This window comes from Xyrauchen texanus, chromosome 50 (assembly GCF_025860055.1).
Source record: "Xyrauchen texanus isolate HMW12.3.18 chromosome 50, RBS_HiC_50CHRs, whole genome shotgun sequence".
Lineage (NCBI taxonomy): Eukaryota > Metazoa > Chordata > Actinopteri > Cypriniformes > Catostomidae > Xyrauchen > Xyrauchen texanus.
In genome coordinates, this window is record NC_068325.1 from 7,009,827 (window position 1) to 7,033,838 (window position 24,012).

The 24,012-nt window shown below is 36.6% G+C and overlaps 1 protein-coding gene across 1 annotated transcript in view; it reads right to left on the bottom strand.

Moving 5' to 3' along the window:
* LOC127641508 (glutamate receptor-interacting protein 2-like) overlaps positions 1-24,012 on the bottom strand; it is a 121,485-nt gene that overhangs the window by 30,658 nt on the left and 66,815 nt on the right. Inside the window, exons 4-12 of the mRNA XM_052124548.1 lie at positions 23,103-23,248; positions 21,779-21,865; positions 20,927-21,002; positions 14,187-14,332; positions 13,705-13,852; positions 12,946-13,115; positions 6,110-6,250; positions 3,428-3,580; positions 1,705-1,894 (exon numbers count right to left, since the gene is read on the bottom strand). Of these exons, the coding sequence (XP_051980508.1) occupies positions 1,705-1,894; positions 3,428-3,580; positions 6,110-6,250; positions 12,946-13,115; positions 13,705-13,852; positions 14,187-14,332; positions 20,927-21,002; positions 21,779-21,865; positions 23,103-23,248 (1,257 nt within the window). The remainder of the gene's footprint in view (positions 1-1,704; positions 1,895-3,427; positions 3,581-6,109; positions 6,251-12,945; positions 13,116-13,704; positions 13,853-14,186; positions 14,333-20,926; positions 21,003-21,778; positions 21,866-23,102; positions 23,249-24,012) is intronic.

The following is a 24,012-nucleotide window of genomic DNA, read 5'->3' on the forward strand; positions in this document are numbered from 1 at the left end:
TTATGGATGCGCAGCTTCCCAGAGCTCAATGGCCAACTGGTAGGGTTGTCAAGTTGATTACCAGTGATGATGGACACATTCGGTCAGCTCAAATCAAGGTCAATGACCACTTATACCTATGACCTGTGGCCAAACTTGTCAGACTTCCAGCACTTCCGGGTGGAGGTGACACCGACTCCAAGGACTAGGGAGTTTATCTTTACACATCTTAGCTATGCTAATCTGGGGGCGGCTGTTCTAAATTCCCTATATAAGAGTATACGAGAAGGACTTTTATTATGAACGTTTACTGTATACGCTGCTCGGTAATGTTAGTTTCCGCTAGTCCGCTATTGTGTTTACTTTCATTTTCACCAGCCGTTTCTCCGCCATTTCCTCAGGTGTTAATGTGCGTGATTGAATGTAAGTTTATTTATTTATACACAGTTATAAGTTGATGTATGCTTGTTACATTGTTGTATTCAACTATTTAGCTAGTGCAACCGAACTTTACATTGTGCACAACATCATAATATGAGAGTTATATACAGTGATTCACGTGTATATAGTTGCAGCTGTAATTCTATGTGACGTTGGTTTATATATAAATAACGTGTCAGTAGTGAGTCGCTGTTTATGTTTGTGTGACTTAAAGTTATTAGACATACACTGATGTATCTTTTTATTCTGTTTATTATAGAAAAACCACATTCAATACCATGTATAAGAGAAAATTCAGTACAGCTGGAAGGTGCCAATGTGTGTGAACATTCAAAGATAAAGAGTTTAACAGTTCCCTGTCTCCTGTCACGCTTCTTACCGGAGCCCTGTAGTGGATGAGCATTCACCTACCTATATTCAAATCCTTCAGTCCGCAATATACAGATAACGCTGTTCATGCTAAATGCATATTCGACTGACTTGATTTCAATAGTGTTTGGTGTTAGCATATTGCTAAGCTAACAACCTGATACTCTAATATGCATAAAAATACATGGCACACACAAACATAGTGTAAAATATTCTATTTTAAATTAGATTACTTGATTGTATGATAATGTTCTGTACAGAAAGCATTCTATTTCAAATTGACAACTTTTTCGAAGGTATATAATATTCATGCTACCTAGCTTTTGGAACAGAAACCTAATGATCTTCAAACGTCAGAAGAACCCTCCCTATTAAGTCTACAAAAGTGACAGTAACACACTCCGGCTATTAATATGTTCAAAGGTATTGTCTCATTATTAATTTGTGCTGATAAAAGGCATGATATTTTTGCAGTCTGAGCCCCCGTTGAGTCTTGACCCAGATTCTGAGGTAATATCTACTCAAGCATGATCCTGCTTGATCATTTTCAAATACCTCTCTTCAAGTCAGTGTATACAAACCCTGTGCTGCAGAACAAATACAATAAAAAGAAAAATTAAACAACAAATTGAGTCATGGTGATAAAACCCAGGCATTACTCCAGGATAGATCCTGAATACAGAATATTTGGGGTGTTGAGAGTGTGTTTTTTAGGTATGTTGCCTTCACAGGAAGTATATGAATATAGGAACAAAAATCTATCTCTTACACATTATAAATGATTATATCCAGTACAAATATCTAAACATCCTTAAAACCAGATACATTTACAACATGAGGGTAAGTATATGGTGACAGAATTATCCCTTAATACACAGTAATATTAATAACCCTGATATATGACTAAGAACTTACCTTTCGGCCGAACTGTCCGGCTCTATGAAGCGGATCAGAGGGGGGGCAGAGAGGGTTTCCGTTGCAAATATTCCACCTTGTAGCTGAACCCCAAACCCATTTAGAGGGTCTCCTTTCAGAGTCACCTCACTGGACTCTGTGTGGACTATCTGACCACCAGGGCCCACAGAACTTGAGGCTAAAGATACCGCTAAACACAGAGACGCCACCAAAGACATAACATAAGCTTAGTATATTATTAATTCACACATAGAGACTGTATGCACATATAAGCTCTGTTTTAAAACCTAGCGAGCTGCCTACTTAGTGAGAATTTTAAGCCAATATTGTGTGATTTTTATGCATACTAGAGTATCACGTCGTTAGCTTAGCAACATGCTAACGTCAAATAGTAGTCAAATCTACTGTTATTTGTGTGGCACGATGAGTAGCATTCCAAATAATTCACTTAGAAGGCAGCTGTCTATGTTGGCAGTTGACAGCAAGACAGCAAGCTACATTTTGAAACCGGGCATTTCAAGAAAACTGATATTTCTGTAAAATGCACAAAAAGTTAAACAGAAAAAAGTTATTAAAAATGTTTGTGACGTAGGATGCAAAAAGAAATTCTAAAAATATTATTAATAATAATCTATTATTGTGCTACTGTCATGTCTGTCTGACCCCAGACAAGGTCACAATTATTTTGAAACACATCTAGATTCCAGCAGAGTGCAACAGGGCCTGCCCACTTGAACCTGTCTTGGTTCTTGGTATTTTTCCCATTTGATTTGATAAAAGTCTTCATAAAAGAGTACTAAAGCATGAACCAAACCAACCAACTTCGAGACGAATCACAACATTACAAAAAGGTACAAGATTGTATACTTAACGTCTTTAATGAGGGAATGAACTACAATCCCATGCAGCATTGCCAATGACATAATTGAATTAAAAATGATAGAAAAAATATAAAACTATAGATTTAAAGTTTTTGCTTATAGGAATAAACACAACATATATTTTGGCACACTTTGTTTGCTGCAACTCTCTGATTGGAGGATTGTTTCCCTTCAGGATCATGGGTAGTGTAGTTATCACACAGACATCCCACCCAGCAAAAACTCATTTCAGGGTTGATATCAGTGATTTCGACTGTGGCATGATTTTTGGTACCAGACAGGCTGGTTTGAGTATTTCTGTAACTGCTGGTCTCATTGGATTTTCACACAAAACAGTCTCTTTGAAGTTTACACTAGAATGGTGCCAAAAACAAAAAACATCCAGTAAGTAGCAGTTCTGCAGATGAAATGCCTTATTAAAAAGAGAGGTCAATGGAGAATGGCCAGACTGTACAATTGTAGTAAGCAAAAAAACATCTCAGAATACGCAACACGTCAAACCTTGTGGTGGATGGACAACAACTGCAGAAGACCACGTTGGGCAATTTAATAGGACCATAAAAGTCCTCAGTGAGTGTATAACCTCAGATTAAATATATACATATAAATAGCTCTCTTATGAGGTCATAATACTATTGTTAAGTTTCAGATGAAATAATGATATTGGTATGTTTAGGCCTCTAACAAGGCCATAATGATGAAATAATGATATTAGTATGACAAAGTGATATTGGTATGTATAGCTTTCTAATCAGGTCATAATGACATTGAAATGTATAACCTCATATGATGTCAAAATAGTTTTGAAACATCACACACACACAGGAAAAACAGTCACCTACAGGAGCTCTTGTGCTCTTTTTTCCTCTGTCTTCTCTTCAGCATGGAGTTGCGGGGGCTCATGGGAGGGGCGGCTCGGGGCAGCGTGCTGGAACCCTGGCTGGTTACGCCTGATGTAGTGGTGGAGCCAGGGGAGAAGTTAGTGCAGACTACCACTACAGAAGAGAGAAAATGAGTCAGACAGTGAAACCACATTAAAAAGTCAAAGCTAAGAGGTAAAAGAGGCATTGGGCCAAGTGACTGAGCGTTCACTGCAGATTAATGGTCCAGATTCTACTGTTCCCTTGCAAGTCTTTGCAGATCTATTCTACTACTTCAAGCCTTTATTATTTAAGGAGAGTCAGGGGATGTTATATTACATTTGGAGGTAACAGCTGTGAGGTAGATGACTAGGTTAAGAACAATTTTCCATATCAATATAAGGCCATTTTACATTTAAATGAAGAAGAATGGCTATAGGTTCCAGAAGGTTTAAACACCGAGACTTTTTCATCAACTACATCAAAATTGTGAATGGTGCAAAACTCAGTCAGTCTGATCTGCAAAAGTATGATCACTTGAGAGGTAATGTCAACCTTTTCTCAACAAGCCAAATAATTAACATGAGCCAACCATAACATTTATATAAATATGTCTTAAAGATGCAAATAGCAGCCTCTTTAATTTGTTTAACATTAAGGGTAAAGGCTATTGTGGAAAATGGTCATGCAAAACTGAAGTATGGCTATATTTCTAATTGGTGCAAGAAACCCTGACTTACATTTAACAGTGGCAAGAGCGAGTATGTGAACTCTTTGGAATTAGCTGGTTTTTAACAACAACAATGTCCTTAAGCTAACAAAACACAAAAAATTATATTTTTTATACACATTATTTAACACATCCAATTATTTAACACAACATTCACAGTGATGTGGAAAAAGTAAGTGAACCCTTGGATTTAATAACTGGTCGATCCTCCTTTGACAGCAATTCCCTCAAACAAGTGTTTCCTGTAGCTGCAGATTATGCTTGCACAACATTCAGATGTAATTTTGGACCATGTTTCCTTACAGAACTTATTCAGCTCAGTCATATTCTCAGGATGTCTGGTTTGAACGGCTCTCTTGAGGTTATTCCACAGCATCTCTATTGGGTTAAGGCCTGAGCTCTGACTGGGCTACTTCAAAATGTTTATTTTCTTTATTTGAAGCCATTCTGTAGTGGAATTACTTCGATGTTTAGTGTCATTGTCCTGCTGCATCACCCAACTTCTTCTGAGCTACAACTGGTGCAAAGTCACCCTGACCTTATCCTGTAGGATATCTTGATAAACGTAATACATTTTCTCCCTCGATGATGGCAAGCAGTCCAGGCCCAGAAGCAGCCCCAAACTCATGATGTTTCTTCCACCGTTTTTCACCATTGGGATGGTCATTTCATGTTGGTATGCTGTGCCCGTTTTACGCCATGCCTGGTGCTGTATGTTCTTGCCAAAAATTCAACTTAGTTTCATCAGTCTAAAAAAATTCCCAGCAGCGTTGTAGAGTGTCAAGGTGGTCTTTGGCAAACTTCAGGCATGTAGACATGTTTTTGTTGGAAAGCAGCGGCTTACTTCGTGGTGTCCTGCCATGGACATAATGCCTGTTTCTGTATAATAGACTTATGAAAAGAGATGTTAACAAGTTTTGACGATACCTTCAAATCTTTAGCTGTCACTCTATGGTTCTTTTTTCTCTTGGCTGGATGGCCACTTCTAGGGAGAGTACCCACAGTCCTAAATAGTCTCCATTTATAGACAGTTTGTCTTACTGTGGACAGATATATATCTAAGCTCTTCGAGATATCTTTGTAACGCTTTCTAGCTTTATGCAAAGCAACAATTCTAGATCGTCGGTTTTCTGAGATATCTTTTTTGCAAGGCATGGTCCGAGTCAGCAGAAGTTTCTTGTGAATAGCAAAATCAAAATGTTTTTCTAAGTCAAAGTAGCTCTAACCTCCAACTCCAATATCGTTTCATTAACTGGATGCCAGGTATGCCAGCTTTTGTTGACGTCATTAGCCTAGGGGTTCACATACTTTTTCAAACCTACACTGTGAATGTTCAAATTAAATATTAAATATGTACAAGAACAATACAGTAATTTGTGTATTATTAGTTAAAAAGATTGTGTTTGTTTGAAGATCAAACCAGATATTAAGACACTTCATGTTGACACTTCAAAGTGTGAGCAGGTCGGCCACTAATCACAGGGTTGGTGGTTCGAATCCCGGCCCACATGACTCCACATGCCGATGTGTCCTTGGGCAAGACACTGAACCCCAAGTTGCTCCCAATGGCAGGCTAGCACCTTACATAGCAGCTCTGCCGCCATTGCTGTATGAATGTGTGTGAATGGGTGAATGAATCACAGTGTAAAGTGCTTTATATACCGTTAAGGCTTAAAAAGGCGCTATATAAGTGCAGACCATTTACACTGTATACATAAATGCTGGTAATTCCAAAGGGTTCACATACTTTTTCTTGGGTTTATTTCAATTAATACATTGCAAAACACTACAAAAGTGTAGAATATGACCCCTTTAACAATTTCAGGAGTTTTCACTGCTTAAGGGAAGAAGAAATGTATCAAAACATCTTTATTTATGTTTAAAATCATGTTGATAATTTGATAATAATGTATGAGTGATGTCGATGTGGTTACATTTGCAGTAATCCTGAGAAATAGAAGGGTTACTGGAAGCAGATGTCCATGTTGCTGTTTTACAGTGAGCAGGATGTTGAGTATGGCAGTAATTCACACAGGGGTCCCAGCAGTGGGGGTGGTCACTTTTCTGGACTTTCACTACACAAACACATACAAATCAACTACAAAATGACAACTTGAGTTATTCATTACAAGCTTCTCGGTTACAGCTGTTCTAAAAACTTTACAGAAATTCCAAATAAAATATGAATAATAAAATATTAAATATATTTTATATACCACGTTTTAATAATAACAGAATTTTCATTCTTGAGTGAACCAAACTTTGAGATTAAATCTAAGTTTTGCAGCATAACAGATTTGAAAATTACTTAGTTGACAGGGTTGACTATTTTTGATTTACAGAACTGTCCAAAAGTTGGAAATATCATAATTACGAGTTCTGAGCACATGAATGACCCTGCAAAGTTGTATTAATGAGTGAAAAACTATGAACTCTAGATGATAAATGAGTTGCCAAGTTGGGACATTGGAAGGGGTGTGTCAACATGAAAGATGATAGGAAGCAATGATTTTGCTAAATTATTTCAAATTCTGTATTTTATTTCAATAATATTAATTTGTTTTATATGACAGACAACTAATGGCTTACCCTTCACAGTTTATTTTAAGCAAATTAATTAATAATAAGTTAGATACCATGCATTAATAAATCACATGTGTGGTATAAGTGATTCAGGTTTAATCACAAAAAAAAATAGATTTTCTGTAATTTATTTAATATTGTTCAAGTTTGGCTTTTTATGTATTTTGTTTCCCACTTAAATAAGTGACATGTCAAAGTAACGAATGCCCAACTCAGAGGTATGAGCTTCCCAGGTGCACTTGAAGGCAGCAAAAGATAGGGTGAGGTGAGGATATGAAGGTTGATTCTATTTGTTGCAAAAATCACAATTTCTGACAACTGTTCTTTAATTTCCATTAAAATATTAAGGCATGATACTTCTCGCCATCCAGTGCAACGTGTGTCAAACAGTGAGGAAATCAAAACTAGTCAGCAGCCAGCTAGTGAGCTAGTCTAACTATCGTTAGCGAGTTCACTAGCTATCTTTAGCTAGATTGCTAGCTAGCAAGCTAAATGGAACATCATTCAGTTTTACATTCAGTTAGCATGAAGGAATAAAAGAAAACTGGCAAGGGGGAAAAGGATTAGCACTAGCACTGGAAAGTAGCGCTAGCTAGTAAGCCTTGCTAGCTAATCAGTTGTTGATGCTAGCAACTGCCTGTGTATTTATTAGAAAAGTACCCACTGTTTTACACATGATTTATTTAATAGAGTTTGACAAAAGAAAAAGCAGGCTGCAGTGTAACCTGGACAGAAATAAGTATAGAAATGGCTGCTATTTGGCATTTTGTAATCATTTACCTGTTTATATGTAATTGTCCTTACTTGACTGAAGAGGTAGGTGAAATGAAAACAAAAGTTGCTAAACAGTTGTACACCTAAAAGTTCTTTGAATTCAGAGTACTGTAGGTCCAGATACATTTCAGCCTAATAGTGATACTTTATTGAATGGCAAATTTTACATGTATTTTGTGTATTTTCAAGATACAAAATACTGTACTTAATTTTGATCATTAAAATTATTTTCCACACAGTATTTAGTATTGATACATTTAAACTGAGGTATGTTGTATTTTTATTTTAAATACATTTTCATGTCTTTGTGTCATCACTGTTTATCAACTGACTAAAACTTTGCACTGTACATATACAACCTCATGTACTGTAACAACATGTTATGGCCCCTCTCAATATTGTTTTAATTAATCCTCATTTGATCTCTGGAATCCTTTCGTGTGGAGACTCGTGGGCCTGCTGAAGTTGCACTTGAGTGATAATATCAGTCACTAATACTGTTCTGTTGTAAATTACTGTGCATGCAAAACAATGAGGAAGCTCATTAGAAAACAGGCTAATGAAGTCCTGCCTGCTGTAGGTAGGTTTTATAATTAAGTGCTTCTGTGTATGTGCATGCTTTTTGTTCTGCAGGATTGCAGTATCTCTGTGTGCTTATAGTGAACTTATAATGGTAGGTCTGATAATTGCAGAGGACTGAATTTATATGACCCTGTAAAATGTATAGTTTGAAACAAGTAATGTATTGTATAGTGTATGTTCTCGGAATAAAGGGGCATTCACACTATAGCTTCACTTTTATTCATATGCATTGGAATGCTCAAATACAGGTACTTTTAGTGCCAAGTGGGTTTTCGCATCAGTCTGCACTGTTTTTAATTGATTTTCTATGTAAACATGAGCTAGATGGACATCTTTGAAGATTGCGGATAAAAACACAACACATTTAGCATCTCATGCAAGAGCAACACATTTTTATGACACTGTGTCAAATTAAAACTTTTCAGAACATGTCTCAAGATACCCACATTCCAATTCATTGTTGTGGTGCATCATTTGTTACGCAAGAACAAGTTTGGTCTGAATGGAACCTTAGAAAAACTCAAATACTCCTAAAAAGTTTAGTTAACCCGACCTGGGAAATTTGCATTGTGACAAATCTAAACAAATTGTCCTCTCCATTGAAACTCCAAAATGATCACGTGGGAAGTCGCCATGTTGTTTCAGAGAGTTTCAGTACCCTAGGATCGGACATTGTATTCTAACTCTCTGCCAAGCACAATCCCCTATCGAACATTCTTGCATCAGTTTCAAAACTTCCCTTGTGGCAGGACTGAAAGCACATTGCATCACCTGCGTGGGAGACCCGGGTTCTAATCTTGCATCGAAATAAAGTAATTGCATTTGCAAAATCAGTGACAAGTGCAATTCCAAGATTATATGTTTCTCTCTAACATTATATTTTTACTCCACTGATGGCTAGGTTTAAGTTTGGGTTGGGTGGTACACTTTATAAAATATGCATTCCTCTTCACTGTATTACAGCCTGTACAGCTGAAAACAACTTGCTTTACAACTTGCTTTTTGCGCCCCTTGTGGACATTACACTAGGAAAATGGAGCTCAAATATTCCCATACGCCCAACAACACTTACTGCTTTGGCCAGTGGTGGCAGTGTTTTGAATTTCGGCATGCACGGACCTATTTTAGCTAAAGAAAAGTCAACCTACTGTTTCCGATTTCACTGTGAGATCAGTCTGAAAAGCCTAGGATAAAAATGGGTGAAATTGTAGTTTTAAGAAAATGCAAACATCAATTAAATCTTTATAATAAATTCTCAAAGATAGGTTTCGCTCTACATTGTTTCCTCATTGAATATCTCATTTAATTTACAGCAGTACATTGCAAATGCTCTTTCATGCATGACACTCCTTAAGATTAAACAAACATGCCTCCTGTACAGGCAGAAACTGTAACTTCAGTTTCATGGGCAGTCAGTAATAAGATGATTAACTCTTTAATAAAAATTATTTGGGTAACTAAAGTTGTCCTGAAGCAACTCTAGCTAAACACTTTAATACAATGTACATACTGTCAAAACGTCAGATGAAATTAATAATTCCTTTTGTAATGAGTGACAATGTCATTTTGAATATACATAGCTAAAATATCCACAAATAATTATTTCGATTTTCAAAGTTCTTACTGAAGTCAACTTTTAACCATGCTTTCCTGATGCTTTAGATGAGAGACAATCCCTATAAATAATTTGACATTCAGTAACTTTGATTTACCATCCAACATTCCTAAAAAAGCATAAGAGGCTTTTAACACTCGGAGAGATGTGTGTGTGGTTAACATTACGGTTTTAGTTAACCCTACTCGCTACTTTTTTTAATCTTTGGTACTTTACTAAACAACCCGCAACTTCTGCATACATGGCACTGCAGTATAAATGAACATTATGTTTGTATTTTTGTCACACATGATATGACGAGTAATTAAGTAATGAAACTTTCACACAGAGTTTCGAAAGCCAGGTTATATACTAGTATGTGTTTGGCTAAGAGCCATTGAGGCTCTCTGAATGTTTGAGTGCTAAATCCTCCTTCCTTGTGGCTTATGCTAAGCTCATCTACTATGTCTTGAGGAAAAACGACAGTGTCTCTTGATGTAGGAATTGAGAACAGCAAAAAGATGACCGTAAAGTCTCCCACGCAGGCTGATGCGACGGGAGCTTAATATGAGTAAGGAGATTACAAAACTGCTTTTAAATACCAAGTAATTCATCTAAACATAGATTGAACCTGCAGTTGACTAGCTCTAAGGTTAATTGTGCTAGGTTTGGCTAATTAGTTATTTAATGTTTTCTAGTTTAATGGAAAAATATAGTTTTCTATATTTTGGCCATATAGTTTTCTATATTTTTAGGTGTTATTCTGTGCAAACATGAGTTAGTTAGACATTTTCAAATGCTACACCATGTCTCGATGTCTCTTATGATCCCATGTAAAGTTAATAGAACTTAATAGAACAGCTTCCCAACGTTACCTAGATTAGGTTTCTAGTCCACTCAGAGGCTGAGATATTTCACAAAACTTTGGGGAAAGGGCGTTGGATCACAGTATAGACTGAATGTCTATGGACGAGCCCATTGCATTGAGTGCTCATATAATGAAATAACACTTTTAGCAGGACATAGAGCAAACAGAGCCTGAATCACAGGCTTTCAAAGACAGCATGCCTGGATAAATAATTAATCACAAGATTTTAAATATACAATGTATATTCTATAAAATGAGACTAATAGTTTGAAATGAGTCCTTTGTATGTGTGTAAGGTGAGATTTTAAATTTGGGAGTGAAAAATGCAGGTGGCTGCCAAAATATGCAGCACAGCTGAAGAGGTTAAAATTTGTATTGTTAATATTTCCAAGATCTCAAAGACAGCATATGTTCCCAAATGAGCTGGTACGTAGAGACATACATGAATATTAAATGCCTTTTTGTCCAAAATGTAGGAGTCAGGCAGCAAAACATCAAACTCCATCTATTTTCTGAGTGAAGTTTCTATCAACTTGGACCCCACGAGTGGGTGTCAATTCATGATTGATGTCATGCCAGAGTTGATAGTTTGTACCCGCAAATATAGTTTCCATCATTACAGATTTCTATCTCATTCAGCATGGCAGGGGCTGACCTATATATTGCAATTTGATATTTTGACAGGTCCTGAAAGAGACCTGAAAGATCCTGAAAGAGTAAATTACTTTTCTTGTCCATATGCATCAGGAACTCTCATTCCTAAATCTGCAAGTAAATATTGAGTTGGGGCCATCCTGGCATCATACACTTATTACAATGTACTGTGTAAATGTTGCATGACATTGAAGAGATGGGCATTTTGTTAATTATGAGTCATAATCAAAAGAATAATTCATCCAATAATTTTTTTTAGTAATTTCCTTCACCCTCATGTCATTTCAAACAGGTTTGGGGCTGAGAATTTTTAATAAAATTGTATTTATTGCAGCATTGGTGAGTGCTTCCACAAGTGGGGCCCCAAATTAAATGGACCTGATTGAAATTTGAAAATCAAAATTATGGATGATTGCAGAGTGTGATGTTTTCCAAGAGGGCGCACAAATGCCAAGAACTTCAAATGCAAACTATTGAAATATAGTTTATGGCAAACTTTGATGCTGGCATGACAAAGCATAGTCTAAGGGTTGAAATTAATTTTTAAGCTTGCATTTTGAAAATTTTGCAGGTCCAACAGAAAAAGTCAAATAGCATGACAGCTAGATATGTTAATATAAGAGATTTTGGCCATTTTAAAGGTCAGATACAGGAAAACCGAAAGCCTGATCAGTTAGAAAAGAGATAGTACACTAAGTTAGAACAGTCTGAAGGTCTGTACCAAGTTTGGTGGTTGTAGCTTGAAAGCTCTAGGAGTTACAATCGGACAATTTGGTCTTTGTTTAGGGATTTTGTAAAAACCCTAAACTAATTCTGTAGAATAACAATATGTTGGCTTTGTCAAGCCAACATAATAACAACAACCATCTGAAGTTTCAATATTGCTCACAATGTCTCCCATAATTGGAGTTGCCTGATCATTGGGTGCATCCACAAAGCTGTGTAATTATCAAATATGTTTATAGGGCAAGCGATATTACACTATTGATTGGATTCTCAGCTACAAAATGCTAGAGACCTCATGCAGACTATAATACTGTATACTAATTCAGGCTTTCAAAGCAATGTGGTCCACACCATTAGACATCTGTTCATATCCTGCATTTGCATGTAAACGGGGCTGAAAATAACTAATATGAGTCTGCGTCCATTGCGTCTCAGTTTGAGATTGTGCGGCTGTCTGTTGTTTTTCTAGGGTGGGCAGGTCTCCCTGATTAAATCTAGCCCGCAGACTAAATTGTGGGGCGACGTCAAGCAGAACGAGAAGCTAATTAAACTAGATGACAGCAGATGAGATGACAGCAAAGTCCTCTTTTGGACTGGGCACTCAAGACAGGATGCATATGAAGCTTGTATCTTGATAATTAGTGGGAGAATATAATGACCTCATTTGGAGTAAACAGGAAAACAAATTGGTTGCTCTCCTCCAAAAGATACTGTGGTGGAACCATTTATCTATCTATCTATCCATTCACCCACCCACCCACCATCCATCCATCCATACATCTATCCATCCATCCATCCATCCATTCATTTTATAATGTTTGTCAAGCCAACATAATGACAGGAACCAGCAAATTAGTAAAGCAGTTTTCCAGACACATTTTATGCCTGTTCCAAGATCAAAATCAACTATCTATTGAAGACATCTCATATTAGGCTTTATCCATTTCTGAAAAACTGCAGCAGAATTCCATGTTTCACTCTTCTCTCACCAGTGTCCTGGGGTTTCCAGGGTAGTCGTGTTTGGTGTGCTGGCAGGATCTCTAGTTTGGTCTGATCAGAGGTGCTGGCCACTAGCTGTGTTGCCTCCAGAACTGAACAATGCTCTGTGCTTGTACCATCTATAGACAAGATATGATCACCCACGTGTAATGCTCCTGACCTGAGACAAAAACAGACACCTGCTAGAACTGTCACAAATGTGTAAGTGTTAAGACAACATAAATTCACAACATGTAATTCTCATCAGTGCATTCAATCCCGAAATACTTGTTTGCTAAATCTTTCATAAAAATGTGTTTGCTTTTTTAATGACATTTCTGTTGAAATAACCAAGACACATGTTAACCAACTAATTTATTTTTTGGGAATAATGACCCAAGTCAAAAGTCCACCCATAACTCACTATGGTATTCTTTATTCTCCAAGATATTCTGCTAGATATGGCACAAGTCCCTCTTTCAATATAAATATTTTCACCCAGTTTAGCAAACACCCCTAATAACATCATAGCCAAACATGTTATGGATCGTGATATAGAATAAATTTCAGCCCTTCATAATTCCCTTGGTAATATGTCACATTATGGAAGTTAAATGAGAATACCGTGTCTTGTTGTCTTTAAAATGGTATAATGACAAGATTACATTAGCTATAAAACATTTTACAATCCTAAAACGAGTCTACAATTCTAATAATGAAAACAACAACAACAACATGTATTTCATGAATAAGGCCCATTAAATGTGTACCTGTCCACCACGCTGCCAGGTTTGATCTTGTCAATGACGATAGCTTGCTTGTTCCTGTGCATGGCAGTGGTCAGAGAAATTCCCAGACTTGCTCCTGGCGCCTTGGCAATCTCAACCAGCAGTGGACCTGAAGCGTTTGTCACGGAGTCTGGAAGGCAGGTGATAAGGAGAAATGAGGATAGTATTCTTAGACTGTGGGCTTTCTGTTGGGTTCAATATATAGTTGCCACTATCACAATGGTTCTCAACCAAAGACCTCAAACCATCTTAGAAGTCTGTTGTGCAATTATATAATGGTAAAACTATTGGACTAATCTGTGTAATCCCTACAATTTAAAACATGCTACAACATGCTCTTACAACATCCCTACAACATGATCTAGAATGTCATTTCTGGAAAATCCTCAAATTTGACTTTTGAGATCCACTCAGGGTCCTTATTAATCTAATGCTCTATGAAGCAGAGCTCACTTTTGACTCACCCATGATGGAGACATCGTACTCGATCTGGAACAGGGCTTCTTGGCCACACTGGGTCAGTACAGTCAGGGCATCGCTGTGACTGGCACTGTGTAATGGCACACCATCCACACTTAGGATCCGATCGGCTGCTTTTAACGTCCCTTCTCTGCACAAGAATACATGCGAACACGATTACCTCCTCAAAAATGAAACTTTTTACAACATTTCACAATGTTACATTATGGTTGCAGTCAGTGCTGGATAGTAACAGATTACATGTAATCTGCATTATGTAATCAGATTACAAAATCAAGTGCTTGTAATTAGATTAGAATACATTTAAAATTTTTGCAATCAGATTACAGTTTCGTTTTATGGATAACATGAGTACAAAATGCCCTCTAATTCGTATTATTTTTTGTATTATTAGTTGTATTATTAGTTTAGTAAGTCTTCAAATATTTTTGAATGGGGGCTAATACTAGAGACCAGCCATAATTGCACTAAAGATGGAGCGGTAATCCACACATAAATGGAAACCAATTGCATTAGTGCACTAAAGCTAGTTTTACGTCACAATATTGTACCTGGCTTCAAAAATGTACATGTATGCACTTCTTCAGACATTTGAATGTGTTTGTAATATCAAAATTGCCAGAAGAACATTTTAAGTGCCTTTTTATTTCAGTAAACCACACACCAAAACACTCAAATCAATTCTCATATTTTGATCTATTATGCAACATTGTCAAATTATACGCTTATCCTACTCAAAATCATGTGACATCAAATAAACAAGAATTAGGTCAGAAGTAATTAAAAAGTAATCCACAAGTAATAAAATTAGATTACCTTAAAATGTAATCCAATATATTATGTTACTGACTACAATTTATGTCGTATAATTTGTTATCAGTAACATATCCAATTCAAAAGTAATCTACCCAGCACTGGTTGCAGTTATGTCACAGTACAACATTTAAAAATGTTTAATCGTTCTGGAAACATTGTGAAAATACATACTTGGCAGATTTTATTTAAGCAGCCTCAAAACTTTAAAAAAAAATCTTTGAAAACACTCATGGAACGTTTTGTTTAGGCTGTACATTTAAATGAAACTTTTGTCTATAGAATTCAATCTATATTTATGACCAAAATACAACACAGCCGCATTACATTTGTGGAACACTTTGGAAAAAAATTATACTTAAAGGCAAACCAAGAGTTGACTGAGGCCACATCAACACTAATCTGCTTCAAGTCATTTTTATTTGTACAGCACCTTTCACAACACACATCGTTTCAAAGCAGCTTTACAGAAAAATCATGCATTAACATTAAACTGTAATATCTACAATATACTATGTTTTAGTCATCATTGTGTAGTTTGATAAAATACGATTGTGAATTTTGTTTAAAAATAAGTAATTCAATAATAATTGTATTTATAACCCCAGTGAGCAAGCCGAAGGCGACTGTGGCAAGGAACACAAAACTCCATAAGATGTTGATTAATGGAGAAAAATAACCTCTGGAGAAACCAGACTCACAGTGGGGGCCAGTTCCCCTCTGGCTAACATTATGAATATAATACCAATATTACTTATGTATAGTGCAAGTCATGGTTTAAAATGATTAAACTAAGTAAGTGTTGTGACAGTGTTTAAACATAGATTTAGTTTGAACTGTAAGATTAATGACGAATGTCTTTGAAGTCCATCCTGGATTAACTGCAGAAGTTCACATAGATGCAATGGTCCTTGTTAGTTGGCTGATGGAGGGTTTTGTTGGCAATTAATTGATAGTCTATCTATTCCATTATAAGAGTGTAGTCCATCATTAGGCCGAGGTGATGCAGGCAGAGACCAGTGAGGTGCATCGCAGTTCAACCTGCTGGTCATTTTTGTGAGGTCTATCCTAAGTCCAAGGTTCAGGCAATGGCATATGATGTATCCCATGCCTTATGGATGGAGTTGGCATCAGTTCATCCTCTGAAGTCCATCGTAATAGACTCCAGTGATGTTTGGCTGGCACCGGCTGCTATTAGTCATCATCACTCGTAGACACGTAGCAGTGGAGTTCGATATTAAGCAGGAATGGAGCTGGATCCGGCTGGTACTGATGACCACAGGATAGGAGTCCCAAGGTTGAGACAGGAAAACAAATAGAATAATATTAGCATAGATGCCATACAATTTATTGCAGAGATACAGATCATGATCAATATTTCTGGTTTCTGGTTCCAGCAGACTAAACTAAAGCTGCCTAATTGTGGGTTGAAGGATAAATGAGGTGTATGCCTGGTGAAATAGATGAGTCTTTAATCTAGACTTAAACTGAGTGAGTGTGACTGCATCTCGAACAGTGTTAGGGAGACTATTCCATAGTTTAGGAGCCAAATATGAAAAGGATCTTTTTGTGGACCTTTTGTGGATTTTGAAATTTTAGGAACTATTAAAAGGCCAGAATTTTGCGAACAGACAGCATGTGCCGTAATTTAGCAATATTTCTTAGGTGGAAGAATGCTGTTCCACAAACACTGGATATTTGATTTTCAAAGGACAGATTGGTATCAAATATAACACCTAAGTTCTTCGCTGTTGAAGATGATGTAACAGTACATTCATCGAGAGTCAAATTATACTTTAGTGGCTTGTTTTAAGAGGATTTTGGTCCAATAATTAGTACCTCTGTTTTGTCGAAATTAAGTAGAAGGAAATTTCTGTCTTTTATTTCATTAATACACTCTGCTAATTTGGAGAATTCTGAAATCTCATCAGGTTTTGATGAAATATAAAGTTGTGTATCGTCGGCATTACAGTAGAAACTTATTCCACAATTCCTGATAATATCTCACATGGGAAGTATATATAAAAAGAAACGCAGAGGCCCTAAAACTGATCCCTGTAGATACAGACACTATTCTTTCAGGCACTGCAAAATTCCTCTAATTCTTTATTCTTCCAATTGAACTCCATTTTCCAAGCTGCTCTATTGAGAGCATGAGTGTGATCATTGTACCATGGTGCAGGGCTTTTTGCTTTAATTTTCTTTAATCGAAGGGGGGTGAAAATATCAAGAGTGTTAGAGAAAACTGTATTCATATTTTCTGTTATTTAATCAAGTTCTTCTAGGCTTTGGGGCTTACTGAGTTTATGAGATAGATCTGGAAGATTGTTAGTGAAGCTATCTTTAGTGGTCAAAATAATAGTTCTACCTGAACGATGTGTAGATTGAGTAACATTTGCTGATTGCAGCATACAAGAGACGAGGTAATGATCTAAGATGTCATTGCTTTGCAGTAAAGTTTCTATAGTATCAGCATCAACTCCATATGACAGAATTAAATCTAGCCTATGACTATGGTGATGAGTTAGTCCTATCACATTTTGTCTGACTCCAAGAGAGTTGAGAATATCTATAAATACTAGTCCCAATGTGTCATTTTCATTATCTATTTGACTGTTGAAGTCACCAACAATTTAAGCTCTATCTACAGTAACTACAAGATCTGATAAAAAGATAGCAAATTGCAGATTCAAGGAAATCAGCATAAGGCCCGGTTGATCTATATACTGTAGCAAGGGCAAAAGTCGTTTTTTAATTTATATCTGAAGGTGTCACATTAAGCATTATTATTAAACTTAAACTTATATCCAGTTCTCTGAGTAGCATCAAAAACGTCACTGTAAATTGTAGCAACACCTCGTCCTCGACTCATGTTTATAACAATAACCTGGGGGAGCAGATTCATTTAAACTATTATATTAATCCGGTTTAAGCCAGGTTTCAGTCAAACAGAGTGCATCCAAACAATGATCAGAAATAATTTACAATTGGTGCTTTGGTGGAAAGAGATCTAATGTTTAGTAGCCCTACCTTCATATGATTTTTATCTTTAGATTTTTTGTTTTGTTTAAGTTTGACCTTAATCAGTTTTTTTCTAAATTATTCAGTAAGAGTTTTATGTTGGGGAACAGACACGGTCTCTATGTGATATCTAGGAGATATAGTCTCTATGTGTTGTAATTTATGTGACCTGTGTGACGTCTCGAGGCAGCTAGCAGACATTCGGATTAACCAGTTTGTCTGCTTCCTGACCTGGGCCCCAGTTAGTCAAATACTATCATTGCTATGAGACAAATTACTTGAGAGGAGAGCGGCATCTTCCCTGGAGGGATGGTGTCCATCTCTCTTTAGCAGGTCAGGTCCCCAAAGTACCCCAAAAACTCTTCCAATTTTCTATAAATCCTATGCTTTTCTCCAGACACCACTCAGACATCCAGCCATTCAGTGACACCAATCTACTACAAACCTCATCACCACGACGAGCAGGGAGAACATTAGTGCTGAAATGAATAACAATTTTAGAAAATCTACGTTTAACATTAGCCAGCACTTTTTTTCACAATTTTATCTGATGTGAGACGCTCTTGCACAGAAAATCCATTTAACGGTAGTGGCTGGAGTCTTTATTTCCACATTCCTTACAACAGAATCACCCATTATTAGGATTCTTTCAACATGATTCTCAGTGGGTGCATCACTGAGAGGGGAGAATCGATTGGAAACACTAACAGGAACGGAAGAGTGGTGTCGCTTTGATAAGTGAGTATGCTGCGGGGGTTCTAGAGCTGGAACCAAAATGTGTGTGTTGCTCGATGTTCTACCCGCATCCGAAACAGTATCTACTGGCTTCTCTTTCTCACTGACCTACACTAGCATTCGAATGCATGTCTCTAACTCATTAAACTTCTACGTCAGCCTGATTAATTCCTTACATTTATCACATGTGAATCCCTCACTGCTGTAGGAAGAAGCTATTGTAACCAGGTGACATGCAATGCAGGAAGAAATAATATGAGCGGATGCCATGACTTACCGCAACTGATTGTTGTTGTTGGTTGTTCCTGAGTGGTGAGGGTTTGAAATCGATGTGAATCACTCACACAATTGTTTGTTGTTATGGTTGTTCTTGATAAGCGGTGCTTTGAGATCGATGCAATAATCCGTGTAACACAGAGGAGAAAAATGGGTGCGCGATGTAAATTACGCATAGTTTAATCGCAATAAAAAATAGAAATCGGATGCATGTGGAAAATGCACGCAGTTGAATCGCTATAAGAGAATAATGCAGGGGAAAACCTGATGCATGCTGAAAAATGGCAGATGTTAAGGATTAAATGCTGAAAACAGACAGATAAGCAATGCTAAAAAAGATAGCAGGCTACAAACACAGACTCGATCTAGGCGTCAGCAGCAACAGGTAAAATATACACAGATGAAACAGTAGAAAAGTGGAGGATAAAATGATGAACATATGTGAATAAGAATAAGCAATGCTAAGCAGGCTAGCAGGCTACAAATACTCATGCCTCTTTGAAAACTCTGTTTTCAGTTTCCTTGTCATCGTTTCCAAAGTTTGAGGAAAGCATTTTCGAAACTCATTTTTGCAATGACTGCCAAACTTTTCACTTGATTAAATTGTGATTATTCATTGTATTTCAATTTTGTGAATGGCAGAGCCTTTTTTAAATGGGCTCACAATTCTCACGCAAACAATGTTTAGTGACTAGAGCAGTATTGTATTGTTTTACATTTTTACAATAAAGTGCTACCTGAGACTTCATTGGCCAATGCTGTTTTTGGTTTCTTGAAAATATATTTGAGCAAATTATATTTATGAAGTCACAAGCAGCGAGTTTCAAGATATTCCACACTAACGATTAAGGCTACAGGACAGTACATGTGGGAAGACTTGTTTGAGAGTCTTATATTTTCCTCTTGAAACATCTGGTGCCTTCAGTATAGACAATACCCAAAATTTCCACATGTCAATCAACACAGCCAGGATGTCTTTGTCTCTATCAACAAAGGCATCTTATTGAAGATGTTCCTTCTCTAGACATACATGTCTTTTCCTCTTTTGGCAGGTTGCGTAATGCTGATATGAGTTAGTAAAAGTGGTTATAAAGGGAGGCACGCAAAATCCCTAAATTAAGAATAATAACTAGCCTCACAGGCTGCGAGTGAGAAAGAAAGAGAGAGAGAGGGAGAGAGGGAGAGTTGATGCAAAGAAGAGAGGCTCAATCTGCCCCAATTTCTGGATTGTAAAGGCTACAGTACAGACAGAGTGTTGAGATGTGAAGCTTTAAACATGAAAGTCAATTGCAGCCAGAAGTGTACGTATTGCTTATGTTGTTGGTGTACATTATAGGCACATTACTTTTGAATAATATGGAATAGGAATATTGCGTTTTGTTACAAATAATTTACAGTCAAATGAGATGAAGTCTGCAGCGAAATCAATGGCCTAGAAATATCGGTTTTATTGTACATCAGGGTGGTCCACCTATATGGTAGCCACCATGTTTAGATCACATGACCAACTTAATATTTCACTTTATCTCTATTATTGGACACTTTGTGAATGACCAAAATATTTTATGTTCAAGTGATGCTATGTACATCCACACTGTTAGGTGTCAGAATAAACTCCTAAGCAACTCTACATCATTTTACGGCAATGAAGGTGCGGTAATAAAATTAAACGCACAGTGACAGGCACAGAAACACTTTTTATTCAGCAAATCTAACTCAATTTATGTAGTTTATATAGTATAACCATATTAATTGATAGATGACATGGAATATATATATATATATATATATAAACAATAGCATTTTGTCACACCATAGGACCATTTAAAATGAACTGGTGGTGGAAAAGGTGATAAACAATGGTAAAAAAAAACATTACCTGTCAGCAGGGCCACCTGGTCGTACATGTGTAACCACTAAAGGTCTAGTTTTGTGCCAGTCCTCATGGGAGCCACCTGTGGTTTAACACAAACAGTATGAAAGACCATTTCTACAAGAATACTACAGGAAGTCAGGTGTGGAAACAGACTTTATATTTCATTTAATTTTAATAAAATGATGAAATGATTATAACAGAACTGTTTAGAGAGTAGTCCTAAAACCTAGAAGAAAACTAGCATTTTTGAGGGGACCCCTCGGGATTCCCAGTGCATTTTTAGAATAGCAATTTTCAATGAATAAGTAAAATAAGGTGTGTGGTAATATTACTTAAAGAGACTTCAGTTCAACAACAAAAACACACAGTCATACCTCAAAAATGTATTTTGATGTGTGCAAGTAGCAAGTTGTTAGCAACTTATATATAGGCTATATATTTTTTTCTGTTGAGAAATAACATCTGTGGTTAACATTTTTTTAAGAGACTTTTACTTCCACATAAGTTACCTCAAACATGTATTTTGAAATTGTTTTGTTGCTGTAGATATGCAGGTTGCTAGCAAGTGACAAGTTGTTAGCAATGTATGTTTTTTAAAAAGAACAGCGGCTTCAAAATTAACATTTGATGTATGGCTGTTTAACTTATGTTGTTGAACAAAAGGTTAAAGTCTCTTCACTTAATTGTTACCACCATTATACTCATTGAAAACCGTTATTCTAAATATTCCTGAGGTAACTCATAGCGAATTAGCGTTCCAAATCTGGGTTGGCCTAAAAACTTACGTCATGACTCAGACCAGCTTTATAGTTATAAAATAAAGACAACGATAACCCCAATAAAATACAAACCCACCTCGCATTACAAATCCAAAGCTGTTGCCTTCTTTCTGCAAACAGATGTCGATTGTCTTGGAAATAACACCTGAGGTACTGTCTGGAGCTAAGAGGGAAAACAGAAACAGGAGAGAGGTGATAGGGTCTCTAAATCAGCACCTTTTACTGGGCAAGTGGCCAGATCAGGACAATTGGATAAATAAACCCAGGCACAAACTGATGTTTAGCAGAAGGTCAGGCACCAACAGAGCATATAAACTGCAGTTTTTCTGTCATACACATTATAGGCTGGCTAACAATCACAATATTTCACCACCACCATGCCAAACTGAGCCAATGAGACAATCACCTCGAAACATGAAAATCAGGCTGTGTGGATATATGAATGTCAAAGTTGATAAGATTTTGATGGGGTTTTATGAAAATGTCTGATACAATGGCCCTAAAAAGTATTTGGACACTTAAGCCACATTTAAAATGTAAACCCTTACAAAAATCATGAGTTCTGTCAAACTTCGCAAGCTAATTTGCATGTGAAAGTTATAATGAGAGGGAAATTTGCGGCAAGTTTCCAGCAAGTTTGTCAGAACTCTAGATTTTTTGTTAGGGAATATTTGGTTGATTTAACGTTGATATACAATTTCATTACAACACAACATTTCTGAAATCAAACAAACACTTTTTTTAATCAATATGTATTCCATGTTTACTAAAATCATTGAAAAATATTATCTGTTGACAAGGTTATTGGTAGATTTTTGAATTGGTTGGAACTAGCCCTTTTGTTAATCGGTCAAGCCAGCAAAATTATTCGCCAATGCAGGTAAATTGGCCATAAATTGGTTTAATAATCATTAATATCAAGGGAACCCTATGAAATCAAAAAAGGAGCTTTGTGGATTTTAGTCCATGTCTATTGGCTTTGCAGCCATTTATAGGCTAGTGTACTCCAAAAAGTTGACAACGACTTTTAGTAGAGTTTTACGGTTTATAGTTGAAACGGGTTATTTTTCAGGATTTGTATGTCTAAAAAATCAATGAAAAGCCGTATCATTTTTTTCCCCACATTATGCCACAAATGCTGTTGATCGAGCTTCACTTGTATTGAACCATGAACATTCTATTAAGTTAAAAACAACATGCGGCCATGCATTCTGAAATGATTTGGATCATGCCTTTGATCATCATGCGTCTATAACAAGTAGGGTATTACTGTGTTTAACTACACAACCTGAGGTGAGGATATTCACTCATGAATCGAGCCATGGAATTGGTTTAGATTGGGTTTGAGTGACAGACACATGCTACATGACAGGCAAAAGTCAAAATACTCAACTTCCTACCAGCTGAAGGCAGTTCATACTCCACTTCCAGCACGACACGCTCTCCTACGTTCTTTAACAGACTGATAATCTCATCATGACGCAGTTTGGTTAGGTTGATGCCATTGACTGACTTGATGTAGTCGCCCACATTGAGTTGATCACTCCTGAGACAGATACAAATTAGAGTACTTCATTGTAAAGTACTTAATTTTAACAAAAGAGATTGCTTTTGCTATTTGCTACTGCTATTGTTGTAAAATATTTTATTAAATAACTAAGAAATGATGGTCAGTGCAGCATATTTTGCTAAACAGTGTAAAGATTGGCTTTTCTCATGTTTTAAATTTAACATTGAATTAACATAGTTTTGTGAAAATTGTTAACTTTGAATGTAGACAATTAACAAGAAACTTCTGGCAGTCTAGAGAAGTGTCCAAACACTGGTCAAACCAAAAAACATCATTATCTTTTGAATGGAAAGTAAATGCAAATTGAGAATTCTTTATCAGTCGCCTAACACCCCACAGGGAGTACACATATGTTCATTTAGATGCTAATTAGACAAATTAATGCTATTCATTCCCTTTGTCCTCTGGGCCTACATGAGCTAGCACAATGATGCCTGACAAAAATGTGTCATCAGCCCAGAAGCGTTTCATAACATCCTTATACCAGCCACAAGAAAATTAGAAACAATTGAAGTTCAGAAAACACACTTTTTTACTTGTATGTAAGTTTGTGAATGCAGGTGTATTGTTGCTTTCTGAAATGTGTCAGAGCACAATTCATAAGATATCGGCAGTACACGTTGCATTCTCAGTGTTAAACTGACTAAACAATCTTCTTTTATGTTCAGCTACTGTCATTGGAGAGCAACAGTTTCAAGATAGTGTTCAAGGCTAACTACATGGATTCTTGATGTGTGTGT